We start from the raw sequence: 22,771 nt of genomic DNA, 5'->3' as shown, positions 1-22,771 counted from the left end.
GCTCAGCTTGGGTTGCTAGGTGACGAGCGGAGAGTTTCGCTGGGGTTACTGGCAACCCCAGTGGAAGGGCCTCCTGATTTGTGACATTACATTCTGGAAGTTTTGGAAATGGCTCATTTTCCAGACACCAAAAAACATTAAATCATTGACAAAAAACAGCTGAGTAGTTTTTAGAAGCAGTTGAAACCCATAATAATACACAATATGCCCCTTTTAAAGTCCATTCTCCAGTGTAAGGACTTCAGAACCGCGGTGCTCCATCTTCCTGGTTTTAGTCAGAACCCAAGTGGCAGCGTTGTGGGTCTGAATTATTTTTTTAGTCAGACCTGTGAAGACACTGTTGCAGTTATCAATGCGACTAAAGACAAACACATGGATGAGTTTCTCTAGATCTTGCTGGAACGTTAGTCAGTCAGCCCTGGAAATGTTCTTCAGGTGATAGAAGGCCGACTTTGTAGCTGTCTTTACGTGGCTCTGGAGGTTCAGTTCTGAGTCCATCACTACATCCAGATTTCAGCCTGATTTCTAGTTTCTCGCTGTAATAACTGAAGCTTTGCTGACTCCAGATTGTTCCTCCTTAGGTGCAAAGATGGGCACAAAAGACTCTAGGTAAATTACTTGAGCAAAATAGGAAATTTTAGAGGTTAGAGTCTGAAATACCCCGAGGATCTGGGACATTCCAGCATTGCGTCTTGGTCTGACTCAACCTTACGTTTACTGGCAGGTGATTCTCAGGCATGACCAGTCAGAGCTCACCAGCCAATCAGGAACGGAGTAGAAAAAACAAGTCACAACCAATATAAACCACCTGAAACCCCAACACAAAGACGACCCAAATAAATACAAAATTTCCATTACTGTAACCTGAAATGAGTCACTTATATTCACAGCCACGTTTTCACTGTAGATAGAAAAATAAAAACGGAGGAGGACATTTCTGCCAAAAGTAATGAAAGCAGAAAAATGGAAATTTCCCAGTTTGAAAAGACAAAAATTTGCAAGAATTCTTTCTCAACTTTTAGAAATTTTCTGAGTTTAAATGGTCAAAGATTTCTGTGATTAATGTGAAAATGTTTCATATTTTTTTCAAAGTGAGAAAGGTTTTTTTGTTTCTTAGAAAATTTCTGGGAATTATCTGAAAAGTTTTTTTTAGAAAATATTCAAAAGTTCAAAATTACAAATGTCCATGTTTTTCCTTGAGACTTTTCTTAAACATTTCAAGTTTTTTTTTTTTTTGGTACATTTTCAACTTCTCAAAAGCTGAAAATTTCTAGAAAATTTTCTCCAAAATTTCTGAGATTAATCAAAAAATTTCTATGTGTTTTAGCAGAAATGTACTCATAGTCTTTTAATTTATTTACAGTGACCATAATACGCCACCACTATCAATTCTTTGGATAATAGTTTAATTCAGCCACTTATTTTCCTCTTCTGATGTTTCGGCTTTTTCCAGTGAGCCAAATCTTTCACAAACGGTTCTTAATTTTTATCATCTTTAACCTCATATTTAGCTTTACTTGGCAAAAGTGAAGTAAAACAGATCAATTAGTGTGTTCTAATTAATTAATTAAAACAAAATTTACTTTTAGGGTGTCCTAGTCAAAGTCTGGACTTAAATCTAAGTGAGATGCTGTGGTTTGACCTTAAATGAGCTCTAAGGGTCGATTTATTGTAGTGAATCAGAAAAGCTGCTCGGCTCTCACTCTCAGTGGCGCCGGCTTGCTCACAGCAGAACTTTGTTTTGATTGGTGAAGAGGCCGTCTTATGGCCAATCACATGTGAGGATATGATCGTATCATTCTATTTATTCTTATGCTCAAATCAGAAAAAGAAAACCAGAGTAAATTTGAAGTGCAGTGTTTAGTTTTATTTAGAGGTAAAATAACTCATTTTAAACTCTATTTAAAACCCTAACTTACAATTAGCATCAACTAATTGCTTAAATAGATCCTGCCTGACAACAGGAAACGGTCTAAAAGTTCTCAAAAAGCAAAGCATCAAACAGAAACGGCTTGAAAAATGCAAACATCAACAGTTTTTAAGTTTTTAAAGGAGCAATTCATTAAATTTCCACAACAGAATGCCATCAATGTTATTGATCTAATTATTTTAACATCAGATTGGAAACTGTGAGGGTTTTTTTTTCCACATTACTCGATCACTACCTTACAGTCCTAAAAACACATTCTTTCCATTTCTCCTCCAGTTTTCCTCTTCCACCCCCCACCTCCATACTGGTCCCATACTGGTCCCATTCCTTGTCCTTGATGGATCGTTTGTAAACCGACGAAGGCGGCACTTTTCCTGTCGGGGGGAAAACAGTGGCTCTCTTTCTGCTGTGAAGTAATTATCCTGTTTATCTGGTTCTGGAGACGAGCATTGTAGCATTTTATAATGTGTGTATCTGTTTTGTTTATTTGAGTTTTGATATTCCACCAAACAACCTCTGAGGAAAAGCAGAGGGATGTTTCTTGCAGAATTTGAAATTTACTTTTGTTTTACCTTGAACTGTGAGCCTTAAGGGTGACCTACAGTATGTCTAACAGGTTAGGACTTTACAAAACACGTTCAATACATTTTGATACATTACGTATGGGGTTGCTAGGTAACGGTGCAGTGCCTGTTTAATGTGACTCAAAATTTGGGAGGTTTTTGAAACTGCTCATTTTCCAGACACAAAAAGATATGAACTTATTGCAACAAAAACAACTTGGTGGTTTTCTTAAGTGCTTGGGCTGTAAGAAATGCATGAAAGTGCAACAATGTGTAAAAAGTGAATTTTCTGTAATTGATTTCCTTTAATAAATATGAAGCAGATAGTCTATAAATATTTTGCCAACGTTAATGCTAAAGGGCTCTACCAAAACAATATTTAGCAAAAGCTAATGCTAACGTGTTCTACCAACAAAACGGTTAGCAAAAGCTAATCCTAAGGAGCTACACCAACACAATAGCGTTGGTATAGCGGTATAGGAGCTCATTATAGGAACCCTAACCCTAACCCTAACCCTAACCCTAACCCTAATCCTAAGGAGCTACACCAACACAATAGCGTTGGTATAGCGGTATAGGAGCTCATTATAGGAGCTACTTTACTCCTGTAAAGTAGCTCCTATAATGAGCTCAGAAGTTCCACCAGGTGTTTGCTAATTGTTGCTGGCTAGTCTGAAGGAGCTGAGTGCTTGGAAACTGCAGCTCCAAGGAGGAGCTTTGTCTTGAAGGCGGGGCTAGGTCCACCCGGGCATTTTGCACATGCTTAATGGTTGCCATGGAGATGGAAGGATTTCTCAAACATGCATGAAAGAATCAAGGCAACACTCCAGGTTTGTTTTTGATTTGAGGAAAATATTACAACAAGATGAAAAGCTCCAAAAGTTGATTTTACATAATGCTGACCTTTAAGTGCTTCCCAGCAAAATTTTAATTTGTACACTATGAGTCCTAAATATCAGCATCCATTAAACAGGTTAATCAGCAAAACAGCTTCAATAAACATTAAACTGCTTCCCTCCACACTGAGCGTTTGTTTTAAATGACGAATGACGTCCTTCTTCATTCCCAGAGACTCCAGCATCAACAAGCTAACTTCCCGCCGCTGAGAGGCCCAAGCCAGCCCTCGGTTAAATTTAAACCGGGACGGGGTTGGCCTCCTCCCAAACTTATGGTCACTTCGACAGAAAGACACACAAACACACTCTGCAGCGCTGCAGTAAACAAGGCCACCGGATTTTGGTCCCAAATCTCCTGGGTTCTTCCTTCAGAAGGGAAACAGACACAAGCACAGAAAAATCGTCCTGTCCTGATGTTTTCTCCTGGTAGTCAAACCTGACAACCTCTGTCCTATTGGGTATAACTAACACACACACACACACACACACACCCCTACATATATATACCTAAATCCATCTGGAAGCTTTCCAGAACCAACAGGGCATGAGATGGATGTTTGTTTGTCTTGTATTTGATCCTCTAACATTCCCAGGTCTTTTCTGTCTGTCAGTAACTTACATGTAAACATGTTTGCACAATAAACTGAACTGCGCTCCTCATATCCCCTAATCCCTAAATTACCATGAAGGTAATTGGCTTCAACTCTCAAGCAGTGTGAGAAAGGAAGCGGCTGACATTTTTAAAAACACACCTATTTTCTTTCCTGCAGTGAGTCAGATGAGAACACTGATACCGTTCCCGGTTCTGAAGGGGAAGATTTAGCACTTTTTCCACACTGTAAGTTACAGTATATGCAGGATATAAAGTGAAGTGGAAGTCGTCGTTACTTAACAAGGAACCACAGAGATGGAGCAACAACAAAATCGTCCCACTGAATCCAAAACAGTGATTTATGTTCAAAGCAGAATTGGATGTTGTGTTTTTTCAAGTGTCTACTAAAAGAACAAAAGTCAATAATAGTTTATTGGACAGTGAATTCATTTTTGTTGCTGCAATATTCTTGAATCTTTGAGTGAAATTTACTACCAACCAGTTTTGAGGCTAAATAATCACAGCTGCAATTAATTCACTTTGGACACTACAGAATAGACGGTTGAGATTAAAATAAAAATGCAATATATACTTCTATTAGTACTTTATCTCCTATTTGAAGAAAAGAAACAAGCACACATACAAAGAAAAAAAGAAAATTCAAAGTATGTGCTGTCTAAAATAGTAAAGAAAAGCCACTAGTCATACAAAAACCTTTAATTAAAAAAGTATAGTAGTTTGATCTGAAATAGGCTGCAGTTTTAGTTTGGGTGCCTCAAAACAAAAAGTTAGTTGCACTAACCCAAAGCAACCTTAAGTATTTGGTTCTGCTAAAGCTAAATATCTATACTAGCATGATATTTAGCAAAAGCTAATGCACGATATTTAACAAATGCTAACGCTGAATCACTATACCAGCACATTATTTAGTACAAGTTAACCTTAAAGCGCTACACCAACACAGCAATTAGCAAAAGCTAATGCTACAGCTATGTATCAAAAAGATATTTAGCAAAAGTTAACGCTAATGCGCTATACCAGCACAATATTTAACAAATGTTAATGCTAAATGTTAAAACAATTTATATAGTATTTAGCAACTGTGACAAACTGGCGACCTGTCCAGGTGACCCCGCCTCTCGCCCAGAACGTCAGCTGGAGAGGCAGCAGCAACTCCTGACCCCACAGGGACAAGGAGAAAATGGATGGATGGATGGATGGTATTTAGCAAAAAGTAAAGCTAATACGCTACACCAGAAATGCTGTTTGGTTTGATATTTGTGTGGTTAAATGAATTAAAGTTGGACATCTCTGATTGCATCATTTCCAGATTATTCCAATTGTTAGTTATGCATTCAGTCAGAAAATAAACATATCAAGACATAAATGTTGCACAGAACTGTATTTTATTTTGTACAAAGAAACAGAGCTGTGAAAAAGAAAAGAACAAGGTCATGGCAACAGCAGCCATATTGGATTTTGACTAATTTGTTGATTTTAAGCATGTTATTAATAAACAATGATACATAACAAGTATACAAAAAAGGATTTATAGTTTATTGCTTGCCCACTGTAATTTCTAAGTAAAAATTTTTGTATGCCTTTTATTTAACTGTTAGCTTTATATTTCCATCCACTGACAGTGATCCCACCCTCAAAACACCAGTTTCTCTTTAAATATATTGTTTTGAGATGACTGTACACAATGTCCTCACTCTCAGGGTTCAAGAAAAATTAATTACAACACATATTCTGTGTCCTTGCTTCATTCACAGTCAACGTAGAAAAGCCGCCATCCGGCCCCGTCCCTTCCTGTCTTTCTCTGCTGCTGTCTATTTATGTTCACTGGTTCCAGGCGGGCGACGACTTTGACCTCTGCGACGACCTCCGAGCCTTACAAGGGAGGCAGAGGGGAGGAGAGGACAGTGGGAAAAGGAAGGAGGCCGGTGAGAAGTGAGGATCAGCCCAGAATGAGGAGAAAGGGAACAGACAGAGTTTGTTATGATGAAGCAAATTTCTCATTTTCAGGTTCTCTTCACTTTTATTCCCTCATCGTTCTTCATAGATACGTTAAAACGTGACATCCCACCAACAAACTGCTCAATTACTAGAGCAAAAAGAGAATATGTAGGTTGTTTCAAGAAGTTACCGTTCATCAGTAAGAAAGCTCTCATAATCCGTCTCCGTTGCTTTACTTGAAATAAGACAAAACTAACGTTCAAGTAACGAGTAACGAGTAACTTTTCAGCAAAATATAGGAGCTTGTTTTAAGTAAATACTTCTTAAATATTAATTTTAAGAAAAGTTCTAGTTCCACTGGCAGATTATTTTGCATACAAGACATTTTCCCCATGTTATCAGTGAAATAATCTGCCAGTGGGACTAGAATTTGGTTGCTAGGTGACAGGCTGGGCTTAGCTGGGGTTGCTAGGTAATGGCGCAGTAAACATTGACTATGAAACAAATGGGTAACTAGTACATTTTCATCAATATCATGGAATTATTGACCTAAAACAAGATCCTATATGTGGCTAAAAATGAGTTAATTACGTTTTGACTTATTTCATGTGTAATAAGATATTTGATATTAAAATTTTTGATATTTGAAGACAAAAATACTCGATAAGGTTTTGTGTTTTTGTAGTTTTCTCGCTGCTCTTAGCTAATCAGCTCCTCCCAGTTATAAAAACACAAGTTACAGATTCCAACATTTTACCTGATTACAAATTGTTTTTTCTTTTATTGCATGACACAATCTCTCATTGAAACTCAAAATATTTAAAAAATACCAGCTAATGTATTCTTATCAAGAGGAATTAAAGATTCTTTTAGCGTTTTCCTTCCTAGCCTTTCCGAGTATTTTCTGTTCCTCCTGCATCATCCCCAAAGCTCAGCGGTTTTGCTCCAATCCCGGAAAACTGAGTGGAAACACATGGAGCCTCATTTACGAAGAGATTCCCAGAATTCCTGTCTGTGAGGTCACTGTGTGTCTCCCCTGTGAGTCATTCGTGACTTTCTCTACTCGGAAATGGAAAGAAAACATGTCGGAATCAGAGTGAGGATAAAAGTCAGCGTGCAGAGCCCAACAGAGTTTCAAGGATTTTTTTAAAATGCCAATTTAAATAAAAAAAAAAAATGGTAGGAACTGCCCAAAGGAATAATATCGATCAATGTTCATGACTACGGGAGTAAATTTAAGTCAGAAATTTTGTAGGAAAAAATTTGACATTTCTGAGTTTGAAAAGTTGAAAATTTGCTGGAAAAACAGAAATTTTGAGAAATGTTTGTTCTAGAAATTTTCTAGAACAAAAATTGGACATTTCTGAGCTTCACAACTTGAACATTTTTGAAACTCCGAAATGTCCAAGATTTTCAACACAATTTCGACGATTAATCTGAAAACGTCTGAGTTTTTTCACAATTCTTCAAAACTGATGTCTCCATTAAAGCTGCAGTATGTAACTTTTATCAAAAATATGTTTTTTTTATATATTTATTAAAACTCTCGCCATATTGTGACAGTTTAATATGAGGCAGATAATCTGTGAAAAGATCAATCTCCTCCACCTCCAACCAATCAGAGCCGGGAGGCGGGTCTTAACGCTGTCAATCAATCTGTTAATGGCGAAGAAACAACTTACCGTTGCAGGATAACTGTTTATCAGTGGCCATGCTAACTAGCCTTAGCATTCATGACAAGCTACGCTAAATGGAGGAGTGATTGACAGCGCTAAGACCCGCCTGCTGTCTCTGATTGGTTGTTCAGTTGTAGCATTGGGAGAAGACAGAGGAGCTTGATTGTTACATAGATTATCTGCCTCATTGTGAGGATTTGGGTTTTTCTCTGTGTTAATTTAGGTTTCTGCGTCGTTTTCAGTTAATTTAGTCTCCGTGTCGTCCTGTCTACCCTTGATTGTTCCCAGCTGTGTCTCGTTTCCCTGATTACCCTCTGTGTATTTAATCCCACCTGTGTTCCTTGTTCCTTGTCTAATCTGTCGTGTCAAGCAGCCTAGTCTTGTCTAGCCGTCTTGTCTTTTGTCAGATCTTATGTCATGTCTGCTGTCAAGTCAGTTGTCGGATGTCTATTGAGCTACCAGTTGCTACCAGTTAATGAGCTTTTAGCTGGACTTTGGACTTTGTATCTCTGACTTTATCATTAAATTCATCATTCATTCTTCATTCCAACCTGGGTCCTCAGCGTCTTCCTCACCTCTTAACTGCACTTCATGACACTCATAGCAAACTGTCACAACATGGTGACAGCTTCAACAAACATGTAAAAATATGTGTAGTTTATAAGAGTTACACTCTGCAGCTTTCAGTGAATTATTTCGTAATTTAAATTTGTGCAGTTTTATGCTCAGTGGAAATGCAGCTGCTGGAAGATTGGTTTTTAAATGTCACAAAGGTGGAACGCGATGATTGCCACGAGGCATGACGCAGGAAATATTCCCAGAAATAACAAAGACAATAAGTGTGTAGCTCTTCCCTCTTGATTTGAAGCCATAAATCAGAACCAAACTATGCTAAACAGCTGCAGCAAAATGAGTTATTTAGGTGTGACATCACCGTTTTGAAGGTTTCAGCTCTATTATCCTGCATGTGTCAGTGGCAGATATGTAAACTTACAGGGAAGCAGACTGAATCTGATTCAAGCGTGGGAATTTCTTCTCCCCAGTCTCATAATCTTTAATTGTGAAATTGTCTGTTTCATGGTGACAGATTTGCTCCACCTGTCCTGAATGGGCCTATTTCACAACATGGAAACGTCAGCGGAGGGATTGACTCATGTGCTGACATATTTTCCAAGCAGCAGGAAAAGTTAAATCCCGTTTCTCCTCTTTGATCAGCAGGTTTTAGACGAATAACTGGAGCAAAATTAGAAGTTTGTTGTAAAGAAAAAAAAAACAATGTTTCTGTTTTATATGTTTTCCATTATTGTTATTATTGTCCGAAAACACCCGATGGGTCACTTCCAGAGTTTTGCAGTTTAATCACAATCAGACCCAAACATTCACTGCAAAACATAATTTAACCAAGTATAACGGGTCTACTTTCTATTGCAAACGTCTTAGTACATTTGAATTAAGACAGAACTAACTTATAAGCAACTTTACAGCAAAATATATGGGCTTGTTTTAAGTACATTTTTTCATATTGAGTTTAAAAGGTAATAGCTCCACTGGTTGATTATTTCACTTATACAGTAACAAGACAGTTTTAAAATTTTATTAGCAAAATAACCTGCCACTAGGACTAAAACTTTTTCCATCAATATTTCAAGTGTACTAAGATATTTGCACTAGACACTAGATCAAAAATACATGGGGTTCACTGTAAAAACACAAAGTCTTACCAAGTATGTTTGTCTAGTTTCCAGTGCAAATATCTTAGTACCCTTGACAAAAGTAACCGACAAAAACTTTCCAGCAAGAAATATAAACTTGTTTTAAGTCAACTAAAACAATTTGTTCCTGAAACTAGAACTGTGTTGCTAGGTAACGGGCTGGGCTTGGCTGGGGTTGCTAGGTAACGGCTATAAGTGGAATAATCTGCCAGTGGAACATAAACTTTTTCACCAATATTAAGGAATTATTGGCCTAAAGCCATCTCCTCTTTGCTGAAAAGCTGCTTGTAAGTTAGCTTCAGATATTTGCATTGGAAACCAGACAGGAATACTTGGTCAGAGTTTGTGTTTTTGCAGTGCTGCACTCTGTTTCCCCTCCAGGGGTCTTGGCATGGGGTTCCTCCAGAGCAGGGGGAGCTGGAGGCCTTCTGCAGGACTTTGTTTGTGCTCTTCATATGGACCCACCTTGATTTGGACTCATCTTGATTTGATTAAATGAGGTCATTTCTGTGTGTAATTCCTGCTGTGTGATATAACCACATCTGTCAGAGGAGTTGTGTAACTTTCCTCTTATCTGGTTTACACATTCCACCCTGTGCAGAGAGTGAGAGCAAGAGAGATAATTCAGCTTTGTCTGAAGTAATGTCTAAGCTGAAGACACATCAGAAACCCCAGATCCTGCAGGAACGGGACGCACCACAACCCAGAACAAGGACACAAGCAACAACGCTAAACTCTCACACTGCAAAACACTAAACAGTATTTCTGTCTAGTTCTAGTGGAAATGACATATTAAACTTGAAATAAAACTCACAAAGAACTTTTCAGCAAGATGTATGAGCTTGTTTCAGTCAATAATTCATTAATATTGATAAAATTCCACTGGCAGATTATTCCACTTATAATAAGACATTTTTCCCATGTTACAAACGAAATAAGCTGATAAAGGAACTGGAACTTTTTTCATCAATTTTAAGGAATTATTGACTTAAAACAAGGTTTTATATATTAATAAAAAGTTGCTTGTAAGTTAGTTTTGTCTTATTTCAAGTGTACTAAGACATTTCCACAAGAAACTAGACCAAAAGTAAGATGTTGTGTTTTTGCAGTGCACTGGAGTAATTTGTGGCATGAAAGACCCAAAATCTTGAAGTAAGTATTCATTTTAGTTAAAAATTTGTCTCAAACAAAAAGAGAAAATCTGAGAATCAAACATTTTATAGAAACTTTTTTCCACTTTAAGGAACAAAATCTATATATGTAAAATGTCTTTTTTTTTTTTACCGAAAGTGTTTGATTCTCAAATTTTCTCTTTTGTTTGAGACTAACTTGTTATTAAAATGAATATTTACTTCAAGATTTTGGGTCTTTCATGCCACAAATTACTCCAGTGCACTGCAAAAACACAAAATCTTACTTTTGGTCTAGTTTCAGGTGCAAATATTTAAATACACTTGAAACAAGAGAAAACTAACTTATAAGTAACTTTTCAAAAACTGCAACTGAAAAAACTTATTTTCATTTTCAAAAAAATCTGCTAACTTCAAATTTCTTTCAGTTTCTTTAAGTATTTTTTTTAATTTCAGAACTTTTATTTCCGTTTCAAATTTTGTCAGTTTCAAAATAATTTTTGAGTTTCAAATTGTTTTTCAGTTTCATTTCTTTTTTCTTTTAAACAAAACGTTATGGCTCCAATTTAGCTCCGTATAGTTCCACGCGCAGATTATTTCACTTAAAACATTTTTAAGAAGTAAGAAGTGAAATAATCAGCCACTCAAACGTTTTAATCAATATTAACAAATTATTGATTTATAACAAGCTTCTATTCGTTGCTGAAATGTTACTTCTAAGTTAGTTTTGTCTTATTTCAGCTAATACAATATTTGCACTCTGAAAATTACTTGGTCTTGTGTTTTTGCAGTGCAAGACCATTTTTTGCTTTCCATGCAACCTTGTAAGAAGTTAATCGGTTATTCCACCAACCATCGCATCTTTTTTGCCGGAGGGAACCGGGTTTAATTTGGCTTGAAGGCTCCTTCAGGGGCCGTAAACACGATGCGCCTGCAGCGTGACCTGCAAACAGCGTGCATCTGCATTCTCCATTTGTTAAATCCTCATTACCTCGCTGTAATTACGCAGCAGCAGCAGCAATCCTGTAGGGTAAGCGTCGCCTGCACCAGCAAATAAAGATTTTAGGGTACATTTAAGAGCAGAAAAACTCCCAGTGACGGGCAGACTGCCTGGCTCTGTGGGGAAAATGTTGTGTTTGACTGACCCACATTCAGGGAAATCTGTAAGAAAACAACGGAATGAGTTCAGCTTTCAAAGCCTTTCTGGCTCTGAAAGGTTATTTCTGGAGGGATTTTTTTTTTCTCCGAGTCCATCCTGGCTCGGTTCCGGTTCTGGTTTGGGATCCTGAACAGTGGCTCTGTGTGTTTGCTCCTGCTGCTAATGAAATTAAAGCTCATGGCTCTCCTCACCTCCACGCAGGCAGTAAAAAGCCTCCATAATTACCCCGAGGGAAGTGGACCAGGTTACTTCTAAAGCAGCATCAATAAAAAAGATAAAACTCGTTTCATTTGGCAGTTTAACTGACTTTAATTTCCCAACCTTTGACCTTTATTTAAGTGAAACGTATTTGATAAAGAAAAGTATTTGCTTCTGATCAGTTTTGATTAGTTTCTATCGATAACGTTGGGATTTGATTGGTTGTCTGAGGATTTTCAGGTCTGAATAGTCAAGTAGGTGAATGTTGATGAGGCCTAAACCGGAGACAGCGACGGTGGCCCTTCAAAATAAAACATACTCGTATGTTGGTTGCTGTTTTATAATACATGTATTAGGTGCATGATGGGAAAGTTGTTGCTTAGCAACAAGAAGGTTCAGGGTTTAAATCCCAGCCTGGGGAGATGGATGGATGGATGGATGATGGATGGATGGATGGATAAAATTCAGTGTCAGAAAACATAGATAGATAGATAGATAGATAGATAGATAGATAGATAGATTTAAAATAGTTTACAAAATTCAATTTGTTTTTGATCAAGTTACATTTGCTTGACATTAAAAAATTATTACCTATAAAATCTGTGACCAACAAGAGTCTTTTAGATTCTGATCTTATTTTGAAATCCTAAACAGGAAGTCCCCCCTCTTTCCCTCCGGCTGGCCTGATTTAACGCCTCTCCTTCAGCTGGGAAGCTGATCCACTTTAACTTTCTCAGACAATAATAACGACCCGTCAGTAAGAGGTTTATTCCCCGCAGGAAACTCTCCATCGTGTCCGTGGATTGTTGGACTTAAAAAAAAAAAAAAAAACCCCGCTGTGATTTCCCAGGAGAAAAGACAGATTTTATTCTTGAGGTAAATATCGGCTTTAAATGACTATTTTCTGTATTTTGGAGGTGTTTTAATGCGTTAAAATGTGAGGTTGGTCACCGCTGCTCAGCGTCTGAATGGGGGTTTTGTGTCTCTATTATATGGAAACAAAAAGAGTAAAAAGTGACCTTTGTTACGTTTTATTTGTTGACATAAAAGCTTCTGGCAGGCTGCTGGTCTCACTCCCTTTGTGCGCGTCCATATGGACACCAGGCAGGAAAAGTCTCAGCTTTACGCTTTTCAATGCGTTTTTGCAAGAAAAGCGTCATTTTATTCATATTTTTACAAGATTTCTCCCACTAGCTGTTCAGTGGACTATAACTGGTTACTATAATCTAATCTATAAGACAGGTTGAAATAGTTTACATGCGTCAAAGTTGGTGAAATGAGCTAAAAGGTCATTTTTAAAAGAGGAAACCATGTGAAGAATGAAACTGCGTGGATTTTTCCCGGTGGGGGAATGAAATCAGTCAGCTGGGGAAACTTCAGGAGAACCTGAAGATGATCTCAGCGGCTGCAGTTACATAACACACACGGTATGAGAGCTGAGGAAGTTAATTAAACCTTCACTTTGTTCTTCTGACCACAGCCTTTTTTTAACTGGACACACTCCAGCAGCTGCTGGAACCACTTAAACTGCTCCCAGTTAGGGGAAAGGCAACAAAGCGAGGCGAAGGAAAACCGAAAATCTGCTCCTGCGACGGATTTTGCAACATGTAAAGGAGACGTGAATCACAGTCTGAGCTGATTCAACGTGTAGGCAGCGCATGTAGTCATCACTGTTAGGGAGAAGGAAGATGTCACTTTCTGGAGGATGGCCGAGTTGGACAACAGCTGCGTTTCGTTATAAATGTGCGCAAAATCTTACAATATTCCGCAAATGTTGAAAACACATAATTTCGCCATTGCTTAAATACGAAACAAATAAAATCACACGTGAATAAGTTTGTTTGCAATAAATCATTATTGCAAACAAAAACATGCTGAGCCATCATCCTTCTACTACTTCCTGTCGTCGTTTTCTTCATTGTTTCCGTCAGTAGTAACATCTGGTTGTTGTGATGTCCCTCCTCTGAAGCAAAAGAAGTGTTGCTATTGCAATTTTGAGAAATAAACCAATTTTGTCGCTGAAAAAGCCACGTAATCCTAGTGCCAAAACTTTTTATTGAGAAAAAGAGGTTTTTCAAAATGGCAGTTTTTTCCATTAAGCAAATTCAAGTTGCCCAATTCAATAGTTCATAGAAATGCTGTTAGTATTCTGCTAATGTTGAAAAAACACAATTTTACAATTGCTGTGTTTCTATTAAATTAAAAACAGTTAAAATCACAACTGAATAAGTTTGTGATAAGTCATGAAAGAAACATCATCCTTCAGCTACTTCCTCTCATCTTCTTTTTTGTGGTTTCTACCAGTAGTAACATCCTATTGTGGGTCGCATGACTCATGTGATGTGAAAAAAGTGTTTGTTTATGTGGAGATTTGTTGACTATACTGCCCTACTGAACTGTTCAGAGAAAATAATGAGTTTTGTTTGTTTTTATATTTGTTTGGTCATGTGACTATCACTGTGACTTGTATTTTTGTGCTGAGCCATTCGGTGATTTATAAACTAACAACAGTATTTTAAACCAGTGGAAGGACTTTAGAACTGGTGTGATGTGCTCCATTTTCCTGGGTTTAGTCAGAACGCCAGCAGCAGCGTTCTGGATCTGATTGAGTTTTTAGTCAGACTCTGTTGACACTGTCTGTGAAGACACTGTTACGGCAATCAGTGCGACTAAAGATTAATGTATGGACGAGTTTCTCTAGATTGTGTTGAGATATTGTTCTTTTAATCCCTAAAATGTTATTCATGTTATAGAAGGCCGACTTTGTAGCCATCTTTATGTGGCTACATGGAAAAGCCTTGATATAAACAGATTTAACGGTATAACTCGATTTGTAGATTAAAACATGGACTTCTTGCTAAAACTATATAGAAAGGCATAAACTGCAAAAACACAAAATCTTACCAAGTATTTTCGGTCAATTTTCTATGTAAATATTTTAGCAAATTAAATTAAACAAAAACTAACAAGTAACTTTTCAGCAGCATATGAGCTTGTTCCAAGTACACAATTCCTTAATATTGAAGAGAAAGTTCTACACCTTGGGAAAAATGGCTGATGTTGCTAGGTAACGGTGGAGCGCCCATTGAAGCGAGTGAAATAATCTGCCAGTGGAACTAGAATTTTTTCTTCAATATTAAGTATTGACTTAAAATAAGCTATTTATTGCTGAAAAGATTCCTTAGTTAGTTTTGCCTTATTTTAAGTGTGATAAGATGTTAGAAGTGAGACAAAAACACTTAAAACTTTGTGTTTTTGCAGGGAGCGAGGGTCGAACAGCCACTCAAGAAGATGTCATTTATTGCTGACCTGTTTACAAGCAGATTATTTATTTAGTGTGCATGAGCAGTTTCCCAATCTCAGAAATTAGAACATAATTTTCACATTATGAAGGCTTTCCTCTGTGTTTTTTTTTTTGCGGTAAAGGTTTTTTGCGGTAAAGACATGCGGTAAAGGTCGCCGGGACCGGGAGTCGAACCAGCGACGTCCGCGTCGAGGACTCAAGGCCTCCAAACGTGGGGCGTGCTAACCCCCTGCGCCACCACAGCACGCCCCTCCTCTGTGTTTTTTAATTTTTCTGTGTCAATACAAGTTATCAGTCGCAAGTTTGGAAGTTTTTTATTTTTAAATTAAACGCATCAAAAAACCCACTGTTGGCAAAAACAACCATATTAACCAAACAACAAATCAAATCAGCTTTCCTTTACTGTAAAAAACAACAAACGGATTACCAGACAGGCAGAGCACGTTTTGCCCAACTGTCGCCTGCTGTGCAGCTTTGCTCCGACCTGCAGAGGAACAACAACAACAATGCTGTTTGTCCCAGATGATGATGATGATGATGATGATGATGAGCTCACGGGTGGCTCAACGGTGCCGTTTAAGCAGAGTCAGGAAACAAATGGAGCCTGAGAGCAGAAACAGATGTTGGATCAGCCTCCTCCTCCGTGGTTGATTGCATCATCAGCGCGTGTCCCAGATTGCTGCTTCCAGGAAAGGTGATGCACGAAGCGAAGAAACGCCAGCTAAACTTCCTTCATGAGGAGTTAAGCTGGTGTCGTAATTTAGCTCTAAACTAAACAGAAAAGTACTGTAAACATCTGGATTTCTCAAAGTTATTTATTTTTTTGTAATCAGTCATGATACAATCATGTAGGGTTGGACAATAAGTCAATAACAATAATATATTGCGATAAGATAAGATAAGACTTTATTGATCCTCGAGGAGGGAAAATTTGTTTGTCCCAGCATAGCACACAATAAAAATTAAAAATAAATAAATAATAAACATACAAGAATAAGACACACGCTCAGTATATTATTAAAAATACAGTATATTCAACATTTAAAATGCACAGCTCTAGAGACCATGTGTGTATAATAAAATCAGACAGTTTCAGGGAGAAAGGATGGACACATGAATCAATATCAATAAATATTAGATGGCATATTCAATATTTAATGTATGGAATATTCAATGAACTCTGATCTGGAACCGCACAGCATTCTGGGAGATGCAGAGGAAAGACTTTAGCCTCTCTCGGCTAGCTAAGCCAGTTTGGTGGAATCAACTAGCTCATTCGCTCTTCGGTTGCCTAGCAACAACCTGCTGAGTAACTTGTGCAGCAGCAGTTCAAAGTTTCTGCACCACGTCTCAGAACTGCTTCAAAATAAAAAATGACAGCGTGAAGTGAAAACTGGATGAAGCAGGAAAGGCCACGCCACCAGTTGGATGAATTTAAGATACTTAAAACAAAAAAAGTAATCAAGGATTATCAATATCGACTGACATTAAACGCTTATATCGTGATACGGTTTTCAGCCCTACAATCATGTTTTTATTGATACCAAAAATATATATTTGTATGTCTTTTAAAAAATACACATGGCACATTTGAAAAGAGTTTATCAATCAATCAATCAAATTTTATTTGTATAGCACATTTCAGCAGCAAGACATTTCAAAGTGCTTTACTTCGAGCTTTGTTATATTTATTAAAGCAACAGAGCAAAAATACTAGCTTTGCTGATGACTTTGTGATTTAAAAAAAAATGTGTATCAGAAATCATGTTTGACCTTTTTGTTAAAGCTCAATGTTAAGATGCAGGTAAGTGTTTAAAATCTTGAAAAATAAATACCCAGTGAAAATTAAACCCAACAAAAGCAATTTATTTATTTCAAAGGATCTCTGGAATTCATTAATGCCTTTTAGAACACAATTTTCTAACCTAAGTTAAGTTTTTATTTATTTTATTTTTAGTACAAGTGTGTTTTAGGACGTACTCACATCTGTTTTAATGAAATAACCCGAGTAATAGTGGCGTAGGCAGAGAGGATAGACTGAAAAACCAATAAAATGGTTTTATAGAGGACAGAAAATTAGCAAATAAGATTTAGTTTGGTCATAAAATCGCCGCCAGTTGCAAAGGATGTCGGTTTTTAGGAATCAAACAGACATTGGATGGGATAAACGATCATATCTGAAAGCGTGTCGCCAGTTATTTGTGAGTTAGAATCCAGTTTATTTCTGCATGCACTGCAAAAACAGAAAATGTTACCAAGTAAATTTGGTTTAGTTTCAAGTGCAAATATCTTGAAATAAAACAAAACTAACATACACGTAACTTTTCAGTAAGATATGTTAGCTTGTTTTAAGTCAATAATTCCTTAATATTGATAATAATCTAATAGCTACACTGGCGGATTATTTTACTTATAACAAGGGAAAAATGTAGTGTTATAAATGAACTAATCTGGGATTAAAACTCATACTTTGTCATCATTATTACGCAATTATTGACTTAAAACAAATTTTCTATACCTCACTGAAAAGTTACTTGTATGTTAGTTTTGCCTTATTTCTGGTATAAGATGTTTACAAACAAGACCAAAAATACTTGGTAAGATTTTGTTTTTGCAGTGTAGCATCCAGTTGATTAAATTTCTTCTAAATTAAATCACATTTAAGATTCTTCTCTCGAGTTATGCTTTATTTTTTTATCCCTTTTATTTACAAAAACATGATGAAACGGCCTTTTCTGTGTCATTGTTTGGCTGGAGAGCTGAAATCTTTGCAGCTTTGCAGCAAAACGTCCAAGTTTACGACGAAAGTGTTGCTTCACCGGTTCGTCTGGACCGGTTCTGACTGGTTCGTTTCTCCCTTGTTGTGGTCAAACTTGTTCCAGATTTAGGTCTGGGTGTGTTTATGAGCTCAGCATCAACGTCTTTAGTAATCCACATGATTCATTTGTTCCGTAATTTGGTTCGGACTTGAGGAGTTTATTGCTCTTTGTGTTGAGAGAAGGGCTGACCTCTGATTGTTTTTGTTCTTCACTCCAATCGGACTCGGCTGCCGTTTCAGACGCTGCGTTGCTGCTCACTGCAGAGGCGCCTGTGGAAATCGGTTTTTGTGTTTTTTGTTGTTGCAGTAATTAGATTAATCCAGTTTTACAGGCATGAACCGGTCCAGGTTGCGGTTTTCTTCTATGGAATTTGTAACAGACGTGTTTGCAACATCAACCAGTCGCTCAAACGAATCCTGTCTTGTTCTATTCAAAGCTGAAAAGTTGCTCCATGCTTGATGCAACTTTTTCATTCCTTCTGTTTGCTGCTGGCCGGAGATGGATAGTAACTGGTTACATCAACTCATTTACATTTACTTGAGTGACTTTTTGGAAAACTGTACTTGTACAAGTATTTTTACTACGCTGCACTTTGAGTAATTTTATTATGAAGTATTTCTACTCTTACTTGAGGGAAATTTCTGGATTCTCTACTTTCTGAATGAAAAACAAACATGTTTTAACCAGAAATTCACCAGACACACACCTGCAGTTTCTGTTAAAGTCTCATCAGTTGTTTGTTGAAAGAGACGTACAGAGTACTTTTTACTAAATACTTTTTTACTCTTACTTAAGTACATTTTTTGGGTGCTCTGCTCACCTCTGGTTCTGGCTTCTTCTCTGTAAATAATTAACACATTTTTCTAGTTATTATTGATGTTATGGTCCAATAGTTTGCTAAAAATCATTAACTAAAAAGAATTTATCATCCAACCACCTAATGCAAAACCAAAAGCAACAAATCAATTAACTACCTGACGAATTAATAATTTCCATTTGCATTATTCATCGATTTTCTCTTTTTTTACTAAAAACTGAATGATAAATGTCTTCAGTCTGGTGTTTTGTTCTCCACTAGGTCGTCTGTGGGCAGAGGGGCCAAACAAAATCATTCAGAGGGCCGCAAATGGTCCCTGTGCCACACTTTGGACATCCCTGATATTTTTCTCATGTTGTAAGTGAAATAATCTACTAGTAGTACTTTCAATCAATACTAGGGAATTATTGACTTAAAACAAGCTTTATTAGCGTAGAAAGTTACTTGTAAATTAGTTTTCTCTTATTTCAAGTGTAATAAAATATTTGCACTAGAAATTAGACCGGAATGCTTGGTAATAGTTTGTTTTTGCAGAGAAAATCAATTAAAATGAATCTTTTAAAAGTATTTTCCGTACCTCTGGAGCTCTGTGAACATTTGCAGCAGTTTTTCAGATGATGCTGTCAAGTGATGGATCCCAGAATTTCATCACATGCGGCTGTTGGTGCTTCATTTCTGCACAGGGATGTATAAAATGTGAAAAATGCAAACTCGTTTTTTTGTTTGCAACATTTCTGCGAAAATCACTGAGAGGTTTTTGGTTTTTGCATAAACGAATTTAAATTGTTATGGATCATTAAGATATTAGGGGTCAGAAAAAGGTCAGTCCTGTTGTTTCTTGAACATTGCTAGGAGACGACCCGGCCGTGAACCCGTCACATGCTCCGCTGTCTCTGGAGGCGATAAGAGAAAGAAAGCAGAAACTTTGAACCTGCTGTTTGACTCTGCACTGCAAAAACACAAAATCCACAAAATCTTACCAAGTATTTTTTATTTTTGTTCTAGTTTCTAGTGCAAATATCTAAGTAGGCTTGAATTAAGAGGAAACTAACTTGCAAGTAACTTTTCAGCAAGAAAATAGAGTTTGTTTTGAGTCAATAATTCCTCAAATTATTATTATTAAAGAATAATTTGAGGAATTATTCCTTAAATAAAAGTTTTTCATCAACTTTTTTTTTGATGAAAAAGTTCTAGTTATAACATGGGAAAAATGTCTTGTAAATTAAAGTATCTCCCAGTGGAACCCGAACATTTTCATCAATATTAAGGGTTTACTTATTATTTTGTCTTAATTCAAGAACATTAAGCTTTTTCCACATCAAACTAGACTAAAATACTTGGCAGCGTTTTGTGTTTTTGAGGTGAACTCCAAATAGTTTTGATCTAGTTCCTAGTGGAAATATCTTAGTGCTCTTGAAATAAGTTAAAGCTTACAAGATGAAATAGTAGCTTGTTTGAAGTCAATAATTCATTAATATTGATGAAAAAATTCTAATTCAACTGGCAAATTATTTCACCTCTAACAAGAATCAACAGTAATCTCAACCTGAGTAATGTTGCTCTCACCTTCTCCAAATTTAACAAAACTGGTCCAAACGTTTCTTCCAGATATATTTTTTAATGCTGCTATTTATCAGTTTAAAGATGCCAATAAATGTTTCCAGAGGTCATGAAAGGTCAACCAGACCCCCCCCCCACTCTCTTCAAATCAGACAAAATTGTGTCAATCAACTCGACTACGTTTGTGCAGCATTTTTTTGTTGTTGTTTGTGCTGCTTTTGCTTTGCAGATATTGATGATGACCTCTGAGGAAACTTTTTTAATAATATATTTAAATTGATTATATCTTTAAATAGCAGCACAAGCAAAAATTTTAACTGCACAAACGTTTGACAGCAATTTTGTTTGATTTGAAGAACCGGGTGTGGTGGGGTTAACTCTAATCAGGTTAGTCTAACTGTGGCATAATTACTTTTCATGAATATTAAGGAATTATTTACTAAAAACAACCTCCTGTTTTAAGTAAATAATCTTGCTGAAAAGTTACTTTTAAGTTAGTTTTGTTTTGTTTCAAATGTACTAACATATTTGCACTAGAAACTAGACTAAAATACTTGGTAATATTTTGTTTTTGCAGTTTTCAAGCCTCGGGGTGAATCACATGTCCTCTTTCTCTGGAGGGAAGCTTATAAATCTCCCTCCATCTTGTTTATCACATTGTGATTTTTTTTTACTCTCCTCTTCATCTCTTTTTGATTAATTTTTCTTTTTTTTCCCTCTCTCAGATCTCCGGTGTTTTCTTGCCACATTCCTGAAGTTTCTGCAGACAAGATCACGTTTTTCACTCCGGATATGGCTTTTCTGTGCAGGAGAGGAAGCTGATTTGATTTAAAAAATATACTTCAGTCTTTCTGCTTTTACTCAAACACTTTTTAAAAAGCAAAAATGCCAGCAAAGACACCAATCTACCTAAAAACTACAACCCCAAAGAAAGGGAAGAGGCTGCGGCTGCGTGACGTCCTGTCGGGGGACATGATCAGCCCCCCGCTGGGCGACGTGCGCCACAGCGCGCACGTGGGACCGGAAGGCAAGGGGGACATGTTTGGAGACGTGGGTTTCCTCCAGGGGAAGATGGACATGCTTCCGGGCCACGGCCACGCCCGCTCGCACAGCGTGGACCAGGCCGCCACGCAGGAGCCCCGCAGCTTCGCCTACAACGGCTGCCACTACCAGCAGGCCTCCAACGGGCTGCTGAAGAGCACCGTGTCCATGCCGGTGTGCGTCGCCCACGAGCAGGCCCCGCCCAAGCCGCCGCGGCTCCACCTGGACCAGCAACCAGGTGAGCCGGGTGACGCTCAGCCGGAAGTTTGTGAAGCGTCCGCCGTGCGCGGGCTCGTCCCATCATCCGGGTCCTTCTCGGAGGCGTCGTCGGAGGACTCCGTGTCGGAGACGTGTGGACCCCCGGATGTCCGCCGCGGCCTCAGCCTGGACTCGGACGCCGGGTTGAGCAACGAGGATCTGAGCAGCGAGCGCAGTGACTCGCCATGCCCGGTGCCGGGCCTCCAGCCGGCCGACTCCCTGGCCAGGCTGGACCTGGACCTGGACCTGGGCCCGTCCATCCTGGAGGACGTGCTGAGCATCATGGACCGCTATAAGGCCGAGGACGACCGCTGCGAGCTGTGAGGACAGGACTCTCTGAGACATGCTGAGAAAAACGGGGAGACTTTACCTGAGTGCAGTGGCGTCCCCAAGAGGGGGGATCGAGGGGGCCAGGGCCCGGTCTGGAAAAATGTTAGCTCCCCAGTAACTCATGTTCAGGTCAGACAAAGGCATACAATCATCTATTTTAATCAACACATACACATAAAACCCAATAAATACATACATACACATAAAATAATACAAAAAAAGATATTATTATATGATATAAAAAAGTGTGATATAAATCACACTTGTTTAAGAAAGTTACATCTGGAAAGAGCCAATTTCAATTGGAAATGTTTTTCTGAAAGCAGTATTTGTGTTTGTGGTGCCATGAATGCTGATCCATGCATTCATAGCCATATAGTTACCTAAAAAAAACAAGTAATAAATAGTTTTTTGTCATTATTCTTTATCATTTTCACAATAGTACCACAAAATATTGTGATAAAATTAGAACTCCTTATCTCCCACTCCATCCATCCATCCATTTTCTTCACACCCTTGTCCCTAGTGAGGTCGGGAGGTGCTGGTTCCTATCTCCAGCTAACGTTCCAGGTGAGAGGCAGCGTCACCCTGGACAGGTCCGTATCTCCCACTCCTAAAATATGTATAATTTTTCCTTGCCTGGTCTGGCCGTTGGGGGGCGCCACTGATGAAATGCAAAACTGTTGCTGCTTTAGACGCTTCTCCAGAACCTGAATCCTGACACAAACCTGCCGCCATCGAAGCACAGAGCACTTCCTGTTCCCTTTTCTGCTCCTTCAACGGTTCACCACGTGATGAATATTCCCAGACGGACCTGGGAAACCAAA

At 38.0% G+C, this 22,771-nt stretch overlaps 1 protein-coding gene across 2 annotated transcripts; it reads left to right on the top strand.

Moving 5' to 3' along the window:
• The first annotated feature begins 12,525 nt into the window (after positions 1 to 12,525).
• On the top strand, positions 12,526 to 22,170 carry zgc:154093 (cdc42 effector protein 2). Of its 2 annotated transcripts, XM_027999531.1 has the most exons (3): positions 12,526 to 12,691; positions 19,017 to 19,112; positions 21,041 to 22,170. In XM_027999531.1, the coding sequence occupies exon 3, from the start codon at positions 21,201 to 21,203 to the stop codon at positions 21,936 to 21,938; it is 738 nt and encodes a 245-aa protein (XP_027855332.1). In that variant the 5' UTR covers positions 12,526 to 12,691; positions 19,017 to 19,112; positions 21,041 to 21,200; the 3' UTR covers positions 21,939 to 22,170. The 2 variants fall into 2 exon arrangements, with proteins under 2 accessions (XP_027855332.1, XP_027855330.1); XM_027999529.1 differs by lacking the exon at positions 19,017 to 19,112.
• The last annotated feature ends 601 nt before the right edge of the window (positions 22,171 to 22,771 follow it).

This window comes from Xiphophorus couchianus, chromosome 18, assembly GCF_001444195.1.
Source record: "Xiphophorus couchianus chromosome 18, X_couchianus-1.0, whole genome shotgun sequence".
NCBI lineage: Eukaryota > Metazoa > Chordata > Actinopteri > Cyprinodontiformes > Poeciliidae > Xiphophorus > Xiphophorus couchianus.
Note: the sequence above shows the minus strand (reverse complement) of the source record. Positions and strands in the feature narration are given on the sequence as shown.